The 16,211-nt window shown below is 50.5% G+C and overlaps 1 protein-coding gene across 1 annotated transcript; it reads left to right on the top strand.

Moving 5' to 3' along the window:
- The first annotated feature begins 7,333 nt into the window (after nt 1–7,333).
- GH1 (growth hormone 1) lies at nt 7,334–15,818 on the top strand. Its single transcript, XM_039504049.1, has 5 exons — nt 7,334–7,343; nt 9,780–9,994; nt 11,156–11,272; nt 12,163–12,324; nt 15,445–15,818. Exons 1-5 carry the CDS (start codon nt 7,334–7,336, stop codon nt 15,643–15,645), a joined length of 705 nt encoding a protein of 234 aa, XP_039359983.1. The 3' UTR covers nt 15,646–15,818.
- Nucleotides 15,819–16,211: the final 393 nt, after the last annotated feature.

Genomic DNA, 16,211 nt, shown 5'->3' with positions numbered 1-16,211 from the left:
TCTGCTTGGAGATCAGGGGGTGGAGAGTTTGTCATTCAGGGCCTACCCCCGCCCCATTACCCAGCTGGGATCGCTGAGCCAGCTGCAGGGACGGCAGCAGCAGCCAGAGAAAGGGGCACTCTCCCCAGACAAGGTGTAATGGCAGAGTGGAAACCTCGGGGCTGCAATGGCCCCACATTCACACATGCCCACAGATCTGGGATACTGAGACATGAGAGTAACAGGCTTGACCCAGCCCTAGTGTGACCCCTCCTCACACCATGGCTACACTGTGCCAAAGTGGATCAAACAGCACCCTGGCATGTATGAGACCCAGTGGTGGGGGAGGGGTGGGTTCCTGTGCTATGCAGTGCCCGGGTTGGGGGAGGAGAGGGTCCCTGCTGTGTGCCTGGGGTGCGGGAGGGGACAGGTGTGACGGGTTCCTCGGGGTGCAATCTAGAACTGGGGTACTGCTGAGCCCCCTCTCACACTGTGGTGCTGTGACAATCCTCTCCAGGTCCTGCACTTGCACAGCCATCCACAGGCAGGGACACAACCAGCTGAGTTACATGAATCATCTCCTAGCCACTCATGAACCAACACTAGAGAGGCTCCAGCCAATGCTCCAAGCTCCCCGCATAGGACCCCACACCTGGTCACAAGCCCGGCCAGTGCACGTTTATTTCCCAGTCTGCCACTTCTAACAAAGCAAGCGGATGTGCACCAGCTTTTGTACACGGAGGAGATTCCTCAGGCACCTCAACTGAAACACATTGTTTTAAGTAAGATATAAAGCCAGGTTTATTAGCTACAGGAAGATAGATTTTAAGTGATTGTAAGTAATAAATGTACAGATCAAAGTTAAGGAGTACTTGTGGCACCTTAAAGACTAACAAATTTATTTTAGCATGAGCTTTCGTGAGCTGCAGCTCACTTCTTCGGATGCATAGAATGGAACACACAGACAGGGGATATTTATACATACAGAGAACATGAAAAGGTGGAAGTATGCATACCAACAGGCAGAGTCTAATCAATTGAGATGAGCTATCGTCAGTTACCTAAGAAATGAAATTAAAACCACAATCTGAGTTCTATAAACTAGACAGGATTTGAATCAAGCAGTGTCTCACCCTGGTAGATGGTATAGTTCCTGAATACACAGGCTGGGATTCTCCTTTCCAGCCTGGGACCACCTCCCTCATTCAGTCTTTGTCCTCCAGAGGTGTTTCCAGGTGTTGAGTTGTGGGGGAGGAGTGGGAGGCCACGTGCTTATGTTGTTTTCCCTCCTTTATAGGAGGAGCTATAGATCTTTTGCTAGGATGTGAGTCAAGCGGTGTCCATTGTTGATGTGCTATCGCTGAGAGGTTTTCATTGTACGCAGATCCTGTGATAGTCCTTGGTAGTGTGGAGTCCCCTTAATGGGCCATCAGCAGTATCTGGTTGTTCCATTATTGTACCTGAAAGATTGGTTGTGGCTGTTCCCAACCTTACACCATATTTCAGTAACACACACGTAGCAAAACTTCATAACTTCACATACACTGATAGTGCATACAATCCAACAGGATATTATTAATGTTCAACAGATCAAGACTTTTAGAATGATACCTCAAAAGGCAGACTCTGTACCAAATATATCATAATCATAGCACCATGATAAATATGAGGGTGTCAGGGTGTTTTGGGTACAGAGTGCTGTGTGCGATGCCCAAGGATGGGGGAGGAGTGCTCTGTGCAATGCGGGCGGGTGGGGGGAGAGGAGGGTCCCTGCTCTGTGTGTAGGGTGATCAGATGTCCTGATTTTACAGAGACAGTCCCGATTTTTGGGTCTTTTTCTTATATAGGCTCCTAGTACCCCCCACCCCCGTCCCGATTTTTTGTATTTGCTGTCTGGTCACCCTATCTGTGTGATGCCCAAGGATTGGGGAAAGGCAGTATCAGAACTTCTCAGCATTGTTTTAACGCTATAGCTGAATTAGTCAGTAATTTGTTGTAATTAAACAGTCACTGGTTCACAAACCCAGTAATTGAGCACTGACTGATTCTGTAATGTAGCATGTAAATACCACAAGTCACTTACGGATGGGCAAATTCTTTCTCCCGGAGTCCAGCCTGGGATTTACAAGGACCCCAAGGGAGTTAGGCACACAGGGCAGGGCAACAGGATTGGGTACCTGACTCCCTCAGGCCTTGTCTGTGCCCCCAACTGTCATTTTAGAATCAGACTCAGCAAGGCTGGTGTGAACCCTTTGCTCACTTTGCATTGAGGGCATTCTGGAGCCATTGGTTTCCCTGGGAAAGCTACACTGAACTGGGGTGCTCTTCACCTGAGATGGGAGCTTCCCGGTGCGGATGTGACAGTACTCACCCAGCCCAACCCTTCCTCACCTCCGCAGGCTTCCCTCAGTCTTTCCTTCAGACTGGTGGGGCCAGACACTCATTAATGAGCAGGCCCCTTCGCACCACTCCCAGGCTCAAAGGGTGTGTTACCTGGGATTAGCTAACGCAGGGTAGGACAGCAGTGAGGCTGCAGCCACTCACTTCTGGCTCAAGTTCAGCACCAGGCTGCCCCACAGGCTATGGCTTGAGCTGCTAACCTGGGTTAAAAGCCAAGTTGCCAAGTCTTCACTTCTATTTTGACCTGGGCCAGCTAACCCAAGTTAAATACTCAGCAGCTCTCTTTGCAGCGCAGACCTGCCCTGGCAGTGAGTGTACATGGACCCGGCATGGCCTTTGCCATTCACCCTCGCTGCCCGCTCCCCACCTGCTGACTGTAAGCAACCTGGGGCAAGGGATGACTCTTCCCGTGTGTGCACGGCCCCCAGCCCAGTGGGCCCTGATCCCGGGGGGCCGGGGGGGCTCTAGTCGCTACTGTCACACAAACACACTGCACCCCCACCCACCAGTGTGCTCTACTGTTGAGGGCAGGTTGGAAGGATGCGAGAGGGACTTCGCGCTGACAGTTGCTTCATGGGCTGGGCTTGTTTCCTGCGATTCACTGAACCCAAACCGTTTCTTTCCTGTTGTTTCACAGAGCAGGGCTAACGCTGTCCCTTCCACAGGCAGGAAACAGAGAGAAACTGCAGCACATCCTGTGTGTGCAGCACATCCTGTGTGTGCAGCACGGCATAGCTGGGGGAAGAGACGAAGAGCAGCCACCTGCCTGCTTCCCCCCAACCTGGGCCAGCAGGGGCCAAAACAGCCCAGGACCAGTTAGGGCATCTCGCCCATCCCCGGCCCAGACACACTCTACCTGAAGCGAGGGAGCAGGTGGCACAGAACCTGCCTCAGGGTCACTAACTCCAGGCACTCAAAGCACCCGAGGATGGCTTACAAATCATGAGATTTTTCATAAGCAACGAATGTGGCGTTCCCCGTCTTCACCTTGATTGCGGAGCCCTTAGGGGCCATGTTTTCAACCTTTTCTCCGGTTCTGGAAGGGGGTTTCAATGAGATTCTCATGTGCTTACATCATTCCTGGACCTGAGGCTTTAAGAAAAACACCAAACAACATGAGACTCATGCAAACAGCAAGGGCTGGCAGCACTGCCAGGGGGATCTGGCAGCAGTCCCTATATTTGGGTTGCCGATTACTTTCCATCAGAAAGGATTCTTGTCGCCTCTTCTTTGAGAGGCTCTCCCACCTTTGTTGTTCGCAGCAGGTCCTTGATACTCAGTCAGGGGGACAGCCTTGGGCTAGTGAAGTGCCTCTTCTTTGTTTCATAAAATCCTGTTCCGCTATTGCTGAGATATAAATGGGAAAACAGCCATTTCTCAGGACATTTTTGGCACCCTGCCAAAATAAGAACTAAATCCACATGCATCCAAAGCAGCAGCAGCAGCATGTGCTGGGCTGGGCACAGCTGAGAGCTGCCAGACTAGCTGCTGTGCTGAGGATGGAGAGAGAGCAGGACTGGAAACCTCCCCAGGACCGAGCCCTTGGCCCCAGTGGCCCATTCCCACCCTCTTGGGATAACACGAGGGTATGGAGTTCCGGAAGTCGAGGGAGACAGAGAGCACAGTGAGCCAGCTCCCCCGCACTCCCAACCAATCAACCGGCACCTGGACCAACGCCTTGCCTGGCCCCAGATAACAGAATCCTGTAGCCCCAGGGTGAGCAATCTGTGCTGAAATGCTGATGGCTCAGGGTTAAAACTCTACTGCTGATGCACAGTGAGGGGCTCATCACCACTGTGCATAACAGAATCTGGTTTTTCTTCATAAAGACCCTAGGATATTGCCTGCAGTAAATTGCCGTTACAAGCCAGTTATTTCGGGTGCTCACGTTTGGAAATGCCAGCTGTACACCTTCTGGTTGCTTGTGCAGCCCTTTGGGGACACACATCAGGTACAGTCTCTGATTTCATGTCCCCACACGGGTTTCCCATCGCACCCCTGCCTCGTTCAATAGCCAGGTCGCACGCACAAGGGGGAAGAATGAAGGTTGCGTCAATCTGGCACTTCCAAAGTGCTTGACTGAGCAGCCTACAGAATGTCCTTGTAACGCAGGTGGCTGCCTTGGTGGTGTGTTTTCGGTACACTGCCGCCGAGTGACCCCCACTGCGTGAAGTGCCATCCACACACCGCTATGCCCAGAGGATTCCCTCTCCCCCAGTCCCTGACTGCTGGGCAGGGCACCTCCTGTGTGCACCTGACACAGCCTGACATCTTCAAACACATTCTGGAGTGGCAGGAGAAAAACACCCCCAGATGCTGCTGGCTCCTCAGTTACCAGATACGTGGTAGCAGCAGGATCCAGTGCTCTCCCTGCCCAGGAGCCTGACATTTACTCTCTGACGTTGTCGCGCCTACAGGATACAAACACCGAGTGGCTTCCAGGAACACACCACGCTCGTCCTCCCAACAGTGTGTTTATTAACGAGCCTACATCAAACCTTGCATCCCTGGATCCAGCACCTGGGGGGGGGGGGCTGCTTGCCCTGGACGATGAGCCCAAAGGAGAGTTGGATCACATGTAGAGGTGCAGACCAAGCTAGATGGCCCTCGGTGCTTTCATCAGCAGTGTCTGATGGGCCCACAACATTGCATAGGAGTGCCATGAGAAGGGCCCCAGTTCAATGGCCAGAAGCAGGGAAGATAGGGGCAGGAGGCCTGCACCAGAGACCAAGAAAAGGGTGGCAAGAGGCGGTGACTGCCATGCAGACCTTCTAACACCCCCCACCTCTCCAGATCCATCCTCTTTGGAACCCCTTTCAGGTAGTTGAAAGCAGCTATCAAATCCCCCCTCAATCTTCTCTTCTGCCGGCTAAACAACCCCAGTTCCCTCAGCCTCTCCTCATAAGTCATGTGCTCCAGCCCCCTAATCATTTTTGTTGCCCTCCACTAGATTCTTTCCAATTTTTCCACGTCCTTCTTGCAGTGCGGGCCCAAAACTAGACACAGTACTCCAGATGAGGCCTCACCAATGCCAAATAGAGGGGAATTATCATGTCCGTTGATCTGCTGGCAATGCCCCTACTTATACAGCCCTAAATGCCGTTAGCCTTCTTGGCAACAAGGGCACACTGTTGACTCATATCCAGCTTCTTGTCCACTGTAACCCCTAGGTCCTTTTCTGCAGAACTGCTGCCCAGCCATTCGGTCCCTAGTCTGTAGCAGTGCATGGGATTTCCTAATATCCAACCTAAACCTCCCCCACTGCAACTTGAAACTATTACTCCTTGTTCTGTCATCTGCTGCCACTGAGAAGAGTCTAGATCAGTGGTCCTTTCATCCCTACCCTCATGGCCAGCACGTGGCTACCACTCTGCCCAGTTTAGTGGATGCTCAACCTGGCCAGGACATGGGTGCATTGAGACGCGTGGACCCTGGTCTAGATCCATCCTCTTTGGAACCCCCTTTCAGGTAGTTGAAAGCAGCTATCAAATCCCCCCTCATTCTTCTCTTCTGCAGACTAAACAATCTCAGTTCCCTTAGCCTCTCCTCATAAGTCATGTGCTCCAGCCCCCTAATTATTTTTGTTGCCCTCCGCTGGACTCTTTCCAATTTTTCCACATCCTTCTTGTAGTGTGGAGCTCGAAACTGGACACTGTACTTCAGGTGAGGCCTCACCAATATCGAATAGAAGGGAATGATCATGTCCCTTGATCTGCTGGCAATGCCCCTACTTATACAGCCCTAAATGCTGTTAGCCTTCTTGGCAACAAGGGCACACTGTTGACTCATATCCAGCTTCTCATCCACTGTAACCCCTAGGTCCTTTTCTGCAGAACTGCTGCCTAGCCATTCGGTCCCTAGTCTGTAGCAGTGCATGGGATTCTTCCGTCCTAAGTGCAGGTCTCTGCACTTGTCCTTGTTGAACCTCATCATATTTATTTTGGCCCAATCCTCTAATTTGTCTAGGTCCCTCTGTATCCTATCCCTACCCTCCAGCGTATCTACCACTCTGCCCAGTTTAGTGTCACCTGCAAACTTGCTGAGGGTGCAATTCACGCCATCCTCCAGATCATTAATGAACAAACAGCACATGACAGATGTTAGCCATGTCATTTCATGCACTACTGGAAGATCCTCAGATACAATGGTGATGAGCACAGTATTAGAACTGATAGAGAATAAAACAGAATTCCCCATTTGCAGTGAAACTCAGTGCAGCTCCGCTACATAAATCCAGGGCTTTGTAACAGAACTCTAAAGTGCTTTAGAATACCAGGGGCCTAACGAATAGGGTTTGGATCTGGTTTTGCAATGTAAAGGGCGGACAATAGACAAGCATATGGGGGGGGAGTGGGGGCCCTTTTGCTGGATCTGTCCCTCCATCCATCACTGCCCATGTTTTAATGCACAGTCATTCTGCTCTGAAGAGCGGCTGACATTGTTGTCCTAAGCAACAAATACTGCAAAGTATCCCATTTGCTTCTTCTCAAGGCCTCCCTGAGCGATCAGCTGTCCCTGTCAGGGCAGAGCAAGCTTTGCCCCATCCAGCTAGGAGGAGGTGCATTTTCTACATGGCACAGTGAACAATGTGGAGGATGAGTTACTCAGTGGTTGCTGAAATTGGGGATGAACATCTCAGCTAGATGACCTCTATTTACAATAAACAGAACATAGGGGGATCATTCAGTGCTAAATTTAGCACTAGGCAAACATCCGTGATACATTTTACATTTATGTATAATACAACTCTGAGTAGGTAACACCATTGTGAACACCTGTGCATTTATGCATAGACCAATATGGCAGGGGGGAATGGTGTCTCACGTTCATGGAAACATGCATAAATATTACAACGATACCCCAGTATATAAGAATGGTTCAAAGGTTCCCACTACCAGCCTAGAAACATCCAGCTTCAAACAGCACCTGAGCAACTGCAACTTACCAAAGAGAAATGGCTTCAGGTACCTTTTTATATCTGAATTGTAAAGTACTGTGAACATCAGTGCAGGCTCAGGATAGTGGGACGCAGTGCAGAGAAAGGACAGTATTGCCGTGTGCAGTGTAAACTCAATGTCTGTGGTAAAAGATGGGACATTCAAACCCGATAAAGGAAATATGTTTTCACACAATGCGTAATTAGCTTGTGGAACTCACTGCCACAGGAAGATGTGGAGGCCAAGAATTTAGCAATTTTAAAAGGGGATTGGACATTTCTATGGACACAGGAATATCCAGAGTTATAACCTCTATTATGAAGGCATATTAAATCTGCTGCTCCAGGGCTTAAGCCACTCTCTAACTATTAGAGGCCAGGACCTATATGTGAGGGCAGATTATTTCATGCCTGCTAATGCAGGGTCCTTGCACCTTCCTCTGAAGCAGCTGGTGCTGGGCAGTGTTAGAGCCAGGATACTGGACTAGAGGGGCCTCAGGTCTGATCCAGCCTGGTGATTTCTGTGTTCCTAAGCAACAGGGAGGTTATCATTTTAATCACACAAAAGTTGGGAAGTTCTAAGTTATGGTTTTTAAAGCTCAGCTCCATTGCACTAATCCTAAGGGTGGCCAATGTAGAGGGGGTTGTAAGCTTGTTGGGGCAGGGATCTCTGCTGTGTTTGTACAGTGCCTAGCACAAGGAGGTCCTGGACCATGACAGATAATAAAACAGCTGGTTTGCTGGGGCATGTGGGTATGTTCAGTGGTGCTGGAGCAATAGGGCATAGCTGCCCCATCTAGCACATCCACACCCCTGCTGCAAAGGAGCCTTGCTCCACCCCTCACTGATCCCCAGCCCTGCAGCTGCAGGAGGTCAGCATCACCTGGGATAAATACTGCCTGGCTCCATGGTAGTCTGGCAGGTGGGGTGAGGAGGCTCTCTTCCCTTCCTCAGCTCCTGGGGGCGGGGGTGCTCTCATTCAAGGAAGGGGAGTGAAAGGGGAAGGGGGAGGGAGACTGCAGAAGACTGAGACTCATTTGCTCCACTCCTCTCTCTCACCTTAAACTCATCTTCAGGCTCCTAAGGGTTAAACCCTGCTTCACATGTGCCAAGAGAGCAAACCTGGCAGTCTTGGAAGAGACACTCGAGTGGGTGTTTTCCCCTTTTCATTAGCAACACGTATTTACTCCGATTCCAAGTGTTCTTTGTTCTGAGCTCAGTGACACCTTGTGTTCATTAAGGTTCAGGATATAATCTGCTGGTCTGGCTCGGCCCTTAGCTGTGCCCTGCCTCACCCCGGCTTTTCAAGTTTTAGCTCCTTTCTCAAGCCATATACACTTTGTCTGGGCTGGGGACCTCTGCGTTCAGATGCCGGCTGATCTCAGATACAGGGAGAGTTGCCGGCTTTCCATGGCACTGCATTGCTCTGATCAGCAGAGTAGCTCAGCCTGTTGGGATGCTGAGATGCCTCTCTGGGAAATGGTTTGTGACGGTCTGTGGTTTTGTCTGGTTTGAAGAGCCTGTGTCAGTTTCAAAGGTATGACTGACAGACACTAATGTGATCCCCCCTTGGGAAAGCTCAGCAGTAGTGGCAGAGAAGGTGCTCTATGGTGGTTCACAAGATATCAGAACTCAGGCATCCCGTTATTCTGACTCTGCCTTTATCACTCCACTTCAGTTCTGAGCTGCTTTTCGAGGCTCCTCTCTCAAGACCTCAGGGCTAAAAACAATGCCTCATGCAACCTGGCAGACTGGAATCCCAGGGTACAAAGCAGCATGGACAGGTTTTGGGGATGGAAACGAAGGCTACAAATAACTGCCTGCTATGTTGCTCCTGCAGTTATTTGCACACGATTTAGATCACCCAGACGTCTATGGCCATAATACGTGGAATAATCAATGACTCAGGTGTCTAAGTAACACAAACTGTGAGGGCAAAATTGACCGGCCTCTCAGTGAAAGACTCGGCCTGTTAATTGTCCAAGAGAAAGCTAAAAAGGTGACTTGATCCTGATCTGTAAGGACCTCCCGGAGGTGAAGATTTCTGATCATAGAGGGCTCTTTAATCCAGCAGACAAGGCAGAACAAGAGCCAATGGATGGAAGCTGAAGCTGGAATAAGGAGCACATTTGTAACGGCAAGGGTAATTAATCATGGGAACAGCTTATTCAGGGACATGGGGGATTCTCCGGCACTTGCTGTCAGTCAGGACTAGATGTCTTTTGGAGAGATACTCTCGAGCTCAACTGGAAGTTCTGGGTGTGATGCAGGTTGAGATTGTCTGGCCTGTGCTACACAGGAGGTGAAAAAAGATAATCAGGATGGTCTATAATGTATGAAGCAGTCACCAGCTGCTCCTTTGAACCCCCACCCCCCATCAGCTTTCCCTGTGTGCCAGCCCTGGAAAGAGCAAAGGGGATGGAAGGGGCTTCATTGTAGCCTCCCCCCCACCCACCCCCAACAGTAATTAGGCCACTGCCCCCAGGATTACTGACACCGCCCCTTTCTTTTGCAGGGTCATATTTTTCTCCTCTGCTCTTTGTTGCAATCATCCTGGGGCTGCAGTGGCCACGGGGGGCAGCAGCCTTCCCTGCCATGCCCCTCTCCAGTCTGTTTGCCAATGCCGTGCTGAGGGCCCAGCACCTCCACCTGCTGGCTGCTGACACATACAAAGAGTTTGTAAGTATCACGGGGTCGTGCCATTGGACTCCCATGTTATTTGAAAATGGGATAATCTTCCCCCACGAACACAGACATGTTCAGTTTGTGGAGTTCTCCCCAATGCCGGGCAGGGGTTCCAAACTCATTTCTATCCCAATCTCCATATTCCCGTACAACCCTCATGTCTTCCACCGTCTCCCCACCTTTCCCAGCAACCACCTTTAGTCTCCTCCCTGCACCCCAGTCTCCTCCCTCCCCCCCCCCCCCCCACTCTCCTCCCCACCCTCCACATTTCCTTGTCCCCTCATGGTGACCGGCATTACAGTTCACTTTCCAAAGCCCAGTGGCTCAGCCACCTTCACTGAGGGGAACCTGGCATCAGCGCCCCTGCAAGCCATGGGGGATGACACATCTTTACAAGACTTACTGTGTCCAAAGAGGGTATAATTTACATATGGAGCTGGCAGACCTTCGGCTTTCCAAAATCATCTGGTTTTCTGCTACCTTAGCTTGCAGCAATACGAACAGGCTCATAGGGGCCAACTTTCCCTGGCCCCGCCCAACTCCACCCTGTCCCCACCCCTACCCCACCCCCATTCCAACCCCTTCCCCAAATCCCTGCCCTGGCCCCGCCTCTTCCCCAAGTGCACTGCATTCCCCCTCCTCCCCCCTCCCTCCCAGGCTTGCCACGAATCAGCTGTTTTGCAGCACAAGTGCTTGAAGGGAGTGGAGAGAAGCTGGATGCAGCGACGCACCCCAGGGAGGAGGCAGAGCGGAGGCGAGCTGGAATGGGCCAGAGAGCTGCTGGTGGGTGCTAAGCACCCACCAATTTTTCCCCGTGGGTGCTCCAGCCCCAGAGCACCCATGGAGTCAGCGCCTATGAACAGATTACGTCCTTCCTCTGAGAAGCTAAACTGAATATTGCATGTGTTATTTCATAGCACAGACCTAGTCAGAGGCTGATCTTTAGCCTTAGTAACCTGGCCAACATGCTGGCTCATCACGGGAATCGCATGCCATTTCCCATCTGCCAGCCCTTCACAGCATCTGTCACTTTTTGTTTCATTTTCCTGTCTTGTTAACAGTAACTCTTCGGTTCAGCCTGGGGAGAAGGGTCCCAGGCCCCTTCCCAGGGTACTAGAAAGGGCAGTTCTCAGTGTGTTTGGGATGTTTTCACAGGAACGGACCTATATTCCAGAGGAGCAGAGGCATTCCAACAAAATTTCCCAATCAGCATTTTGTTATTCAGAAACCATTCCTGCTCCCACAGGAAAAGATGATGCCCAGCAGAAATCAGTAAGTTCTCTTCAACTGGCAGCAGAGCTGCTTCTGAAAAGAGGGTTTCCAGTGGGACTCCACATTGTCTGAGGTAGCGCCTGAGTGTCTGCACAGTAAAACTACAGCTAAGCATGATGTGCTAAGCTAAACTGGGTGGGGCCTGGACAGCACCTGAAGAGGAGACCCCTGAGGATCAAAGTTCAGGCTACCCATGAAGTAGTCAACTGCGCATTCTATCAAACACAACACTAAATGCAGTGCCCCAGCACGGTACTCAGGGGAGGTTGCTAACTTCCCAACGGGAGATAAAAGCAAGAGGCACTTAGCCACTTGTGCTCATTAACCATCCTGTGGCATTTTTCTGAGCAGGAGTTGTTCCGGGTGTCCTGGCCAAATTCTAGTTTGGAGAATTCCAGTCTGTCTCTTTAAACTTCCCTTGTAGAATCATCAGGATTCCTCACTTCCTGTCCCAAGCTGTCATGTAGTGTAGCTCTTAGATAGATGCCACATTCCACCTCCTTTGGGGGTGGAGCAATTCTGGCCTATGTAAGGTGTGCAAAATGCTCTGGGATGAAAGGTGCTTTATAAGAGACACTGCTCTTTGCATCGTCCTTTTCACCATGCATGACCTTGAAGGGTATTGCATAGGGAGAGGACAGGCTTTGTTTTCAGCTGTGGTATAAACTGTAACAAATCGCACACCAGGAAGGCTTGGACAGTATACTGTCCACACAGAAGAGAATTTCTGGGTGAGGCTCCCCAGATCACTTATGGCTTTATCTCAGTTTAAGCAAATCAGTGCTCCAGAGTTCCTTTCAGTCACATTCTGTTTCAGAATGGAAAGCACATGCCTGTTACTTAGACGACACCTTTCCTGCAGAGCTCTGACCAATTTATTTTCATTTCAGGACATGGAGCTGCTTCGGTTTTCACTGATTCTCATTCAGTCCTGGTTAAACCCTGTGCAGTTCCTAAGCAGGGTGTTCACCAACAGCCTTGTGTTTGGCACCTCAGACAGAGTCTATGAAAAACTGAGGGACTTAGAAGAAGGTATCCAGGCTCTGATGAGGGTAAGCAGCAGCATATGACATGATTACAGAATCACATTGCTCTCCTGGACTCCAGCAGACAGAGCTTTCTTGGGGGCTGGCTCAAGACTGTGGAATGAACTCACCCAGGGACTAGGGACCATCCCAAACCTCTCCACTTCCTGCTCCAAATGCAAGGTGCATTTCTTTGACCTTCCTTCTCTAACATAAACATATGGCAACACGTATGTGTAGACCAGTGTTTTCCCGAAGAAATAAAATGATAGAGGTGGTGTTTGAATTTACAGGGGGTTGGAAAACGACTAAATTGGCAACACTGTTACCAAGTTGGCCATTGGAGTAGGGGGTATGGGGGGGGGATAGGGAGGGAGTGTGCACTGTGTACAGATACAGAAATGAAAAAAATCAAAACAAAATGCTCCCCTGCACACACTTCTCCCCCTGAGAGAGGATGAATGAACAAACACGTGACATATGCTAGTCACACTGCTTACTGTAGTACTGGAAGGCTTTCAGAGACTATGGTGACGAGTGCGGTATAAAAACCAATAAAGAATAGAATAGGATAGGATAGAATGGAAAGTCCTTTCCAAGCCTATCATTAAACAATATTTTAAGAGGCTCTCTCTGTCTTGTAAGTGGCACTGTAAGAAAGCTTGCTATATCCCTTGACAAAATACTTTGTCAGTGTTAATGTAAATATGCCCTGTAATATTTTGAAAAAACAGAAGTTGAGAAAATTGTCATTTGCAGTAAAAAAAAAAAAAAAAAAGGCAGATTTGTGTGTCCCCAAGCAATCTTAACTCCACCACAGCAATGGTAGGCGCCTAGTTTTTTTCAGTATTCTGCTGATATTCCTATGTATAACCTAAATAATCACTGACATGAGCTTGCACCTGCCTGTTCTTTGCCATTTCCATGCTCAAGTGGCCACATGCGAGACGCACTGATACAAGAAGAAAGCCTTTCTATAATACAATCAGTGGAGAACACAAACGGTCTAAACTTCACACTGGGGGACGTGATTCTCCATGCCCTTAGACTTGTGTTACACTCTGCTGAAGCTGATCGTTACAACAATATAAAAAAGCTGTAAGGAGTGCAGGCTTCTGCCCTGAAATATTTGTGTTCCATCACTGGGAGTATGGAGTTTTATAAGAAGAGGGAAAATCTATCCCACCCCTTCCCTGGAAAATCAATGCTTCTCAGCCCAGCTGCTTTATAGTGGTTCTACTCTGAAAAGCGGCTTTTTAAAAAGTGGAAGTGTTTATGGTCTCTCAGGGATTTCGAGTGTGCTCAGTTTATAAGTAAAAGGTAGGGGATTTTTCCCACACTGCCAGCACCGCAAACTCAGCCTGGGCTCTGAAACCCAGGTCTGTAAGAATATTTAGGTGCCTAAAGATGCAGACAGCAGCTGAGTGGGATTTTCAGAAGTGTCTTGGGAGTCCTATGAGAGTTAGGCACCTACATATCCAGCTGCATCTTTAGGCAACTAAAAAAGTCTGGCCCTGAGAGTAAAGCTGGGTTCTTTCCTTCTCACACATCAACAGCACTCCATGTACACCTGTGCAACCCCACTGGTTTCACTTACACTTGTACTCAATTCCTGGGCAGAGTGATGCTGAGAAGCCAATCAAATAATCAGGTTTCCATTTCAAGCAGTGCTTACCAGGCCAAAAAAGCTAAAAAAAATGCTCCAGCTGGTGCACAAAGCTTTTCAGTCAGAAGCAGCAGGAGCCTGGTAACATCAGCTAAAGATTTCTCCACTGGGACTGCAAAATGTTAAATAGAAAAGAGGTTTATTTCACCAGCTCACCAAAGTGAGCGCTTTGGTCAGCTGTAAAAGCAGCAAAGAGTCTTGTGGCACCTTATAGACTAACAGATGTTTTGGAGCATGAGCTTTCGTAGGTGAATACCCACTTCGTCGGATGCATGTCAGCTGTGTTACTGAGACACCTAGGCAGTCTCTCCAGCCCATTTCATACATCCAATCCCCTCACTACTGTGTCTTAGTCAATAGGTCAATAACGTGCCACACTGGTAATTAGTACAAAGAGTCAATGTTGGGATATTGTTAGCCTTTTCCAGAGGGTCTGGCTGGAGAGTCTTGCCCACATGCTCGGGGTTCAGCTGATCGCCATATTTGGGGTCGGGAAGGAATTTTCCTCCAGGGTAGATTGGCAGTGGCCCTGGAGGTTTTTCGCCTTCCTCCGCTTGCTGGTGGATTATCTGCTACTTGAAGTCTTTAAATCATGATTTGGAGCATTCAACAGCAGAGTCAAGGGAGAGAATTAGTTCAGGAGTGGGTGGATCGGCTTATGTGGCCTGCATCTTGCAGGAGGTCAGACTAGATGATCATAATGGTCCCTTCTGATCTTGAATTCTATGATTCTATGATTCTTGTCTGGCGCCCTGTCCAGCTTTCTTCCTGAAGACTATAGTTTAATACGTCCACAACCGCACACGTATAATGGCTCTACTTGTGAAAATGTGTAGGTGAAAGAATGTGCACAAGTGGAACATGAGCTCTGAACAGCAACACAGTAGCCACCTCCTTTATGGCTAGATGGGAAACTATCTTCTGTTGTAACATAGGGGGCTGGGTTGAGAACCATGGATTTTAAACATACTGTATGTGCTTGTAGTCCACAAGAAGAAAATGGAAGGGGGGAGGGAAGCAGCAGGTAAGGGACCATCCCAAGGTCTACAGGAATCCTGCGCACTCTTTAGTAAAATTCATAGAGGGCGATCCACATCACCTACTCCCTTCTGCCCCTCCTTTCCACCCCACCCCTCCCTGCCTCCCAGCTGCCTGTCCTGGGTAGCTGATGAGCTCATCCATGAGATGGGGCGTGCTGGGTTTGACAGCAGCTCCTCTCCCCAGTACACTCCCTCTCACAGGCCAGTGCTAACTCCCAAAAGCACCCATGCAAGTGTGCTAAGCCCACTCCACACCACCTGCCTAAATGCTGTCTCCGGCTTTCTATGCCTGTGAAAGCACCTTCTTCAGGAGTGCTGAGACTGGGAGGCACTGAGCTGTGCTGACACCTTAGCACCTGTTTCCATGGTCCCAGCCCTGTGGGCTCTGATATGCCGGCCCAAGAGCTGTTCCCTCCCATTTAAGCTGCCGTGTCCCCACAGGAGCTGGAAGATGGAAGCCTCCGGGGATTTCAAGTCCTCAGACCCACTTATGACAAATTTGACATCAATCTCCGGAACGAAGACGCCTTGTTAAAAAACTACGGCCTGTTGTCCTGCTTCAAGAAAGACCTGCACAAGGTGGAGACCTACCTGAAACTGATGAAGTGCCGGCGCTTCGGAGAGAGCAACTGCACCATTTGATGGCCGAAACACTGTTCTTTTATCCCTGTGCCCGACGGGGTGAGCGTGCTCCCGCCTGTGTGACCCGCTTTGCGAAGAGCCCTCCGAGGCTGATGGGCCTGTGAGTTCACATCGTCCCCCGCTAGCTGTGCTGCCCTGGAGGGGCTGCGGAATGAGGCTCCTCCCTCTTTGTAAAGAAAACCCCCCTGTTGCCTACAGAGAATAAAGGCGCTAGAAGCCCAGCACTGTGCCGGCACCTCACTGCTAGGTGCGCCTGTCCCGAGACGGACCATCGCCCGCGGGCAGCCGCCAGAACCCCGCTCCCGCGGGCGGGTTCCCCCACGGGGCCCGGCAGCTCAGCCGGGCTCGCCACCAAGCCGGGCCGGGCCGCGGGCAGCGAGGCCCACGCGGCTGGAGCAGGGCTAGAGCCCGGGCACGCGGGGCGCAGCCCAGGCAGCTGAGCGGCCCCTCGCATCCCCCCTTCCCGCCACTGACAGCGCCTGCTCCGGGGCCCCGGTCAGCCCGGCCCCGGGCCCGCAGAGCGGCAGGGCCTGGGCGCGAGGGGCAGCCACGGCAACGAGAGGCTG

The sequence above is a fragment of the Mauremys reevesii genome, linkage group 17 (assembly GCF_016161935.1).
Source record: "Mauremys reevesii isolate NIE-2019 linkage group 17, ASM1616193v1, whole genome shotgun sequence".
NCBI classification, from domain to species: Eukaryota; Metazoa; Chordata; order Testudines; family Geoemydidae; genus Mauremys; species Mauremys reevesii.
Note: the sequence above shows the minus strand (reverse complement) of the source record. Positions and strands in the feature narration are given on the sequence as shown.

Excerpts from the sequence above, each read along its gene's own strand:
- GH1 (XM_039504049.1), top strand. Across the intron at positions 9,995-11,155 it reads CTGACACATACAAAGAGTTT|GAACGGACCTATATTCCAGA; the intron begins GTAAGTATCACG and ends ATGTTTTCACAG. Across the intron at positions 11,273-12,162 it reads ATGATGCCCAGCAGAAATCA|GACATGGAGCTGCTTCGGTT; the intron begins GTAAGTTCTCTT and ends TTTTCATTTCAG.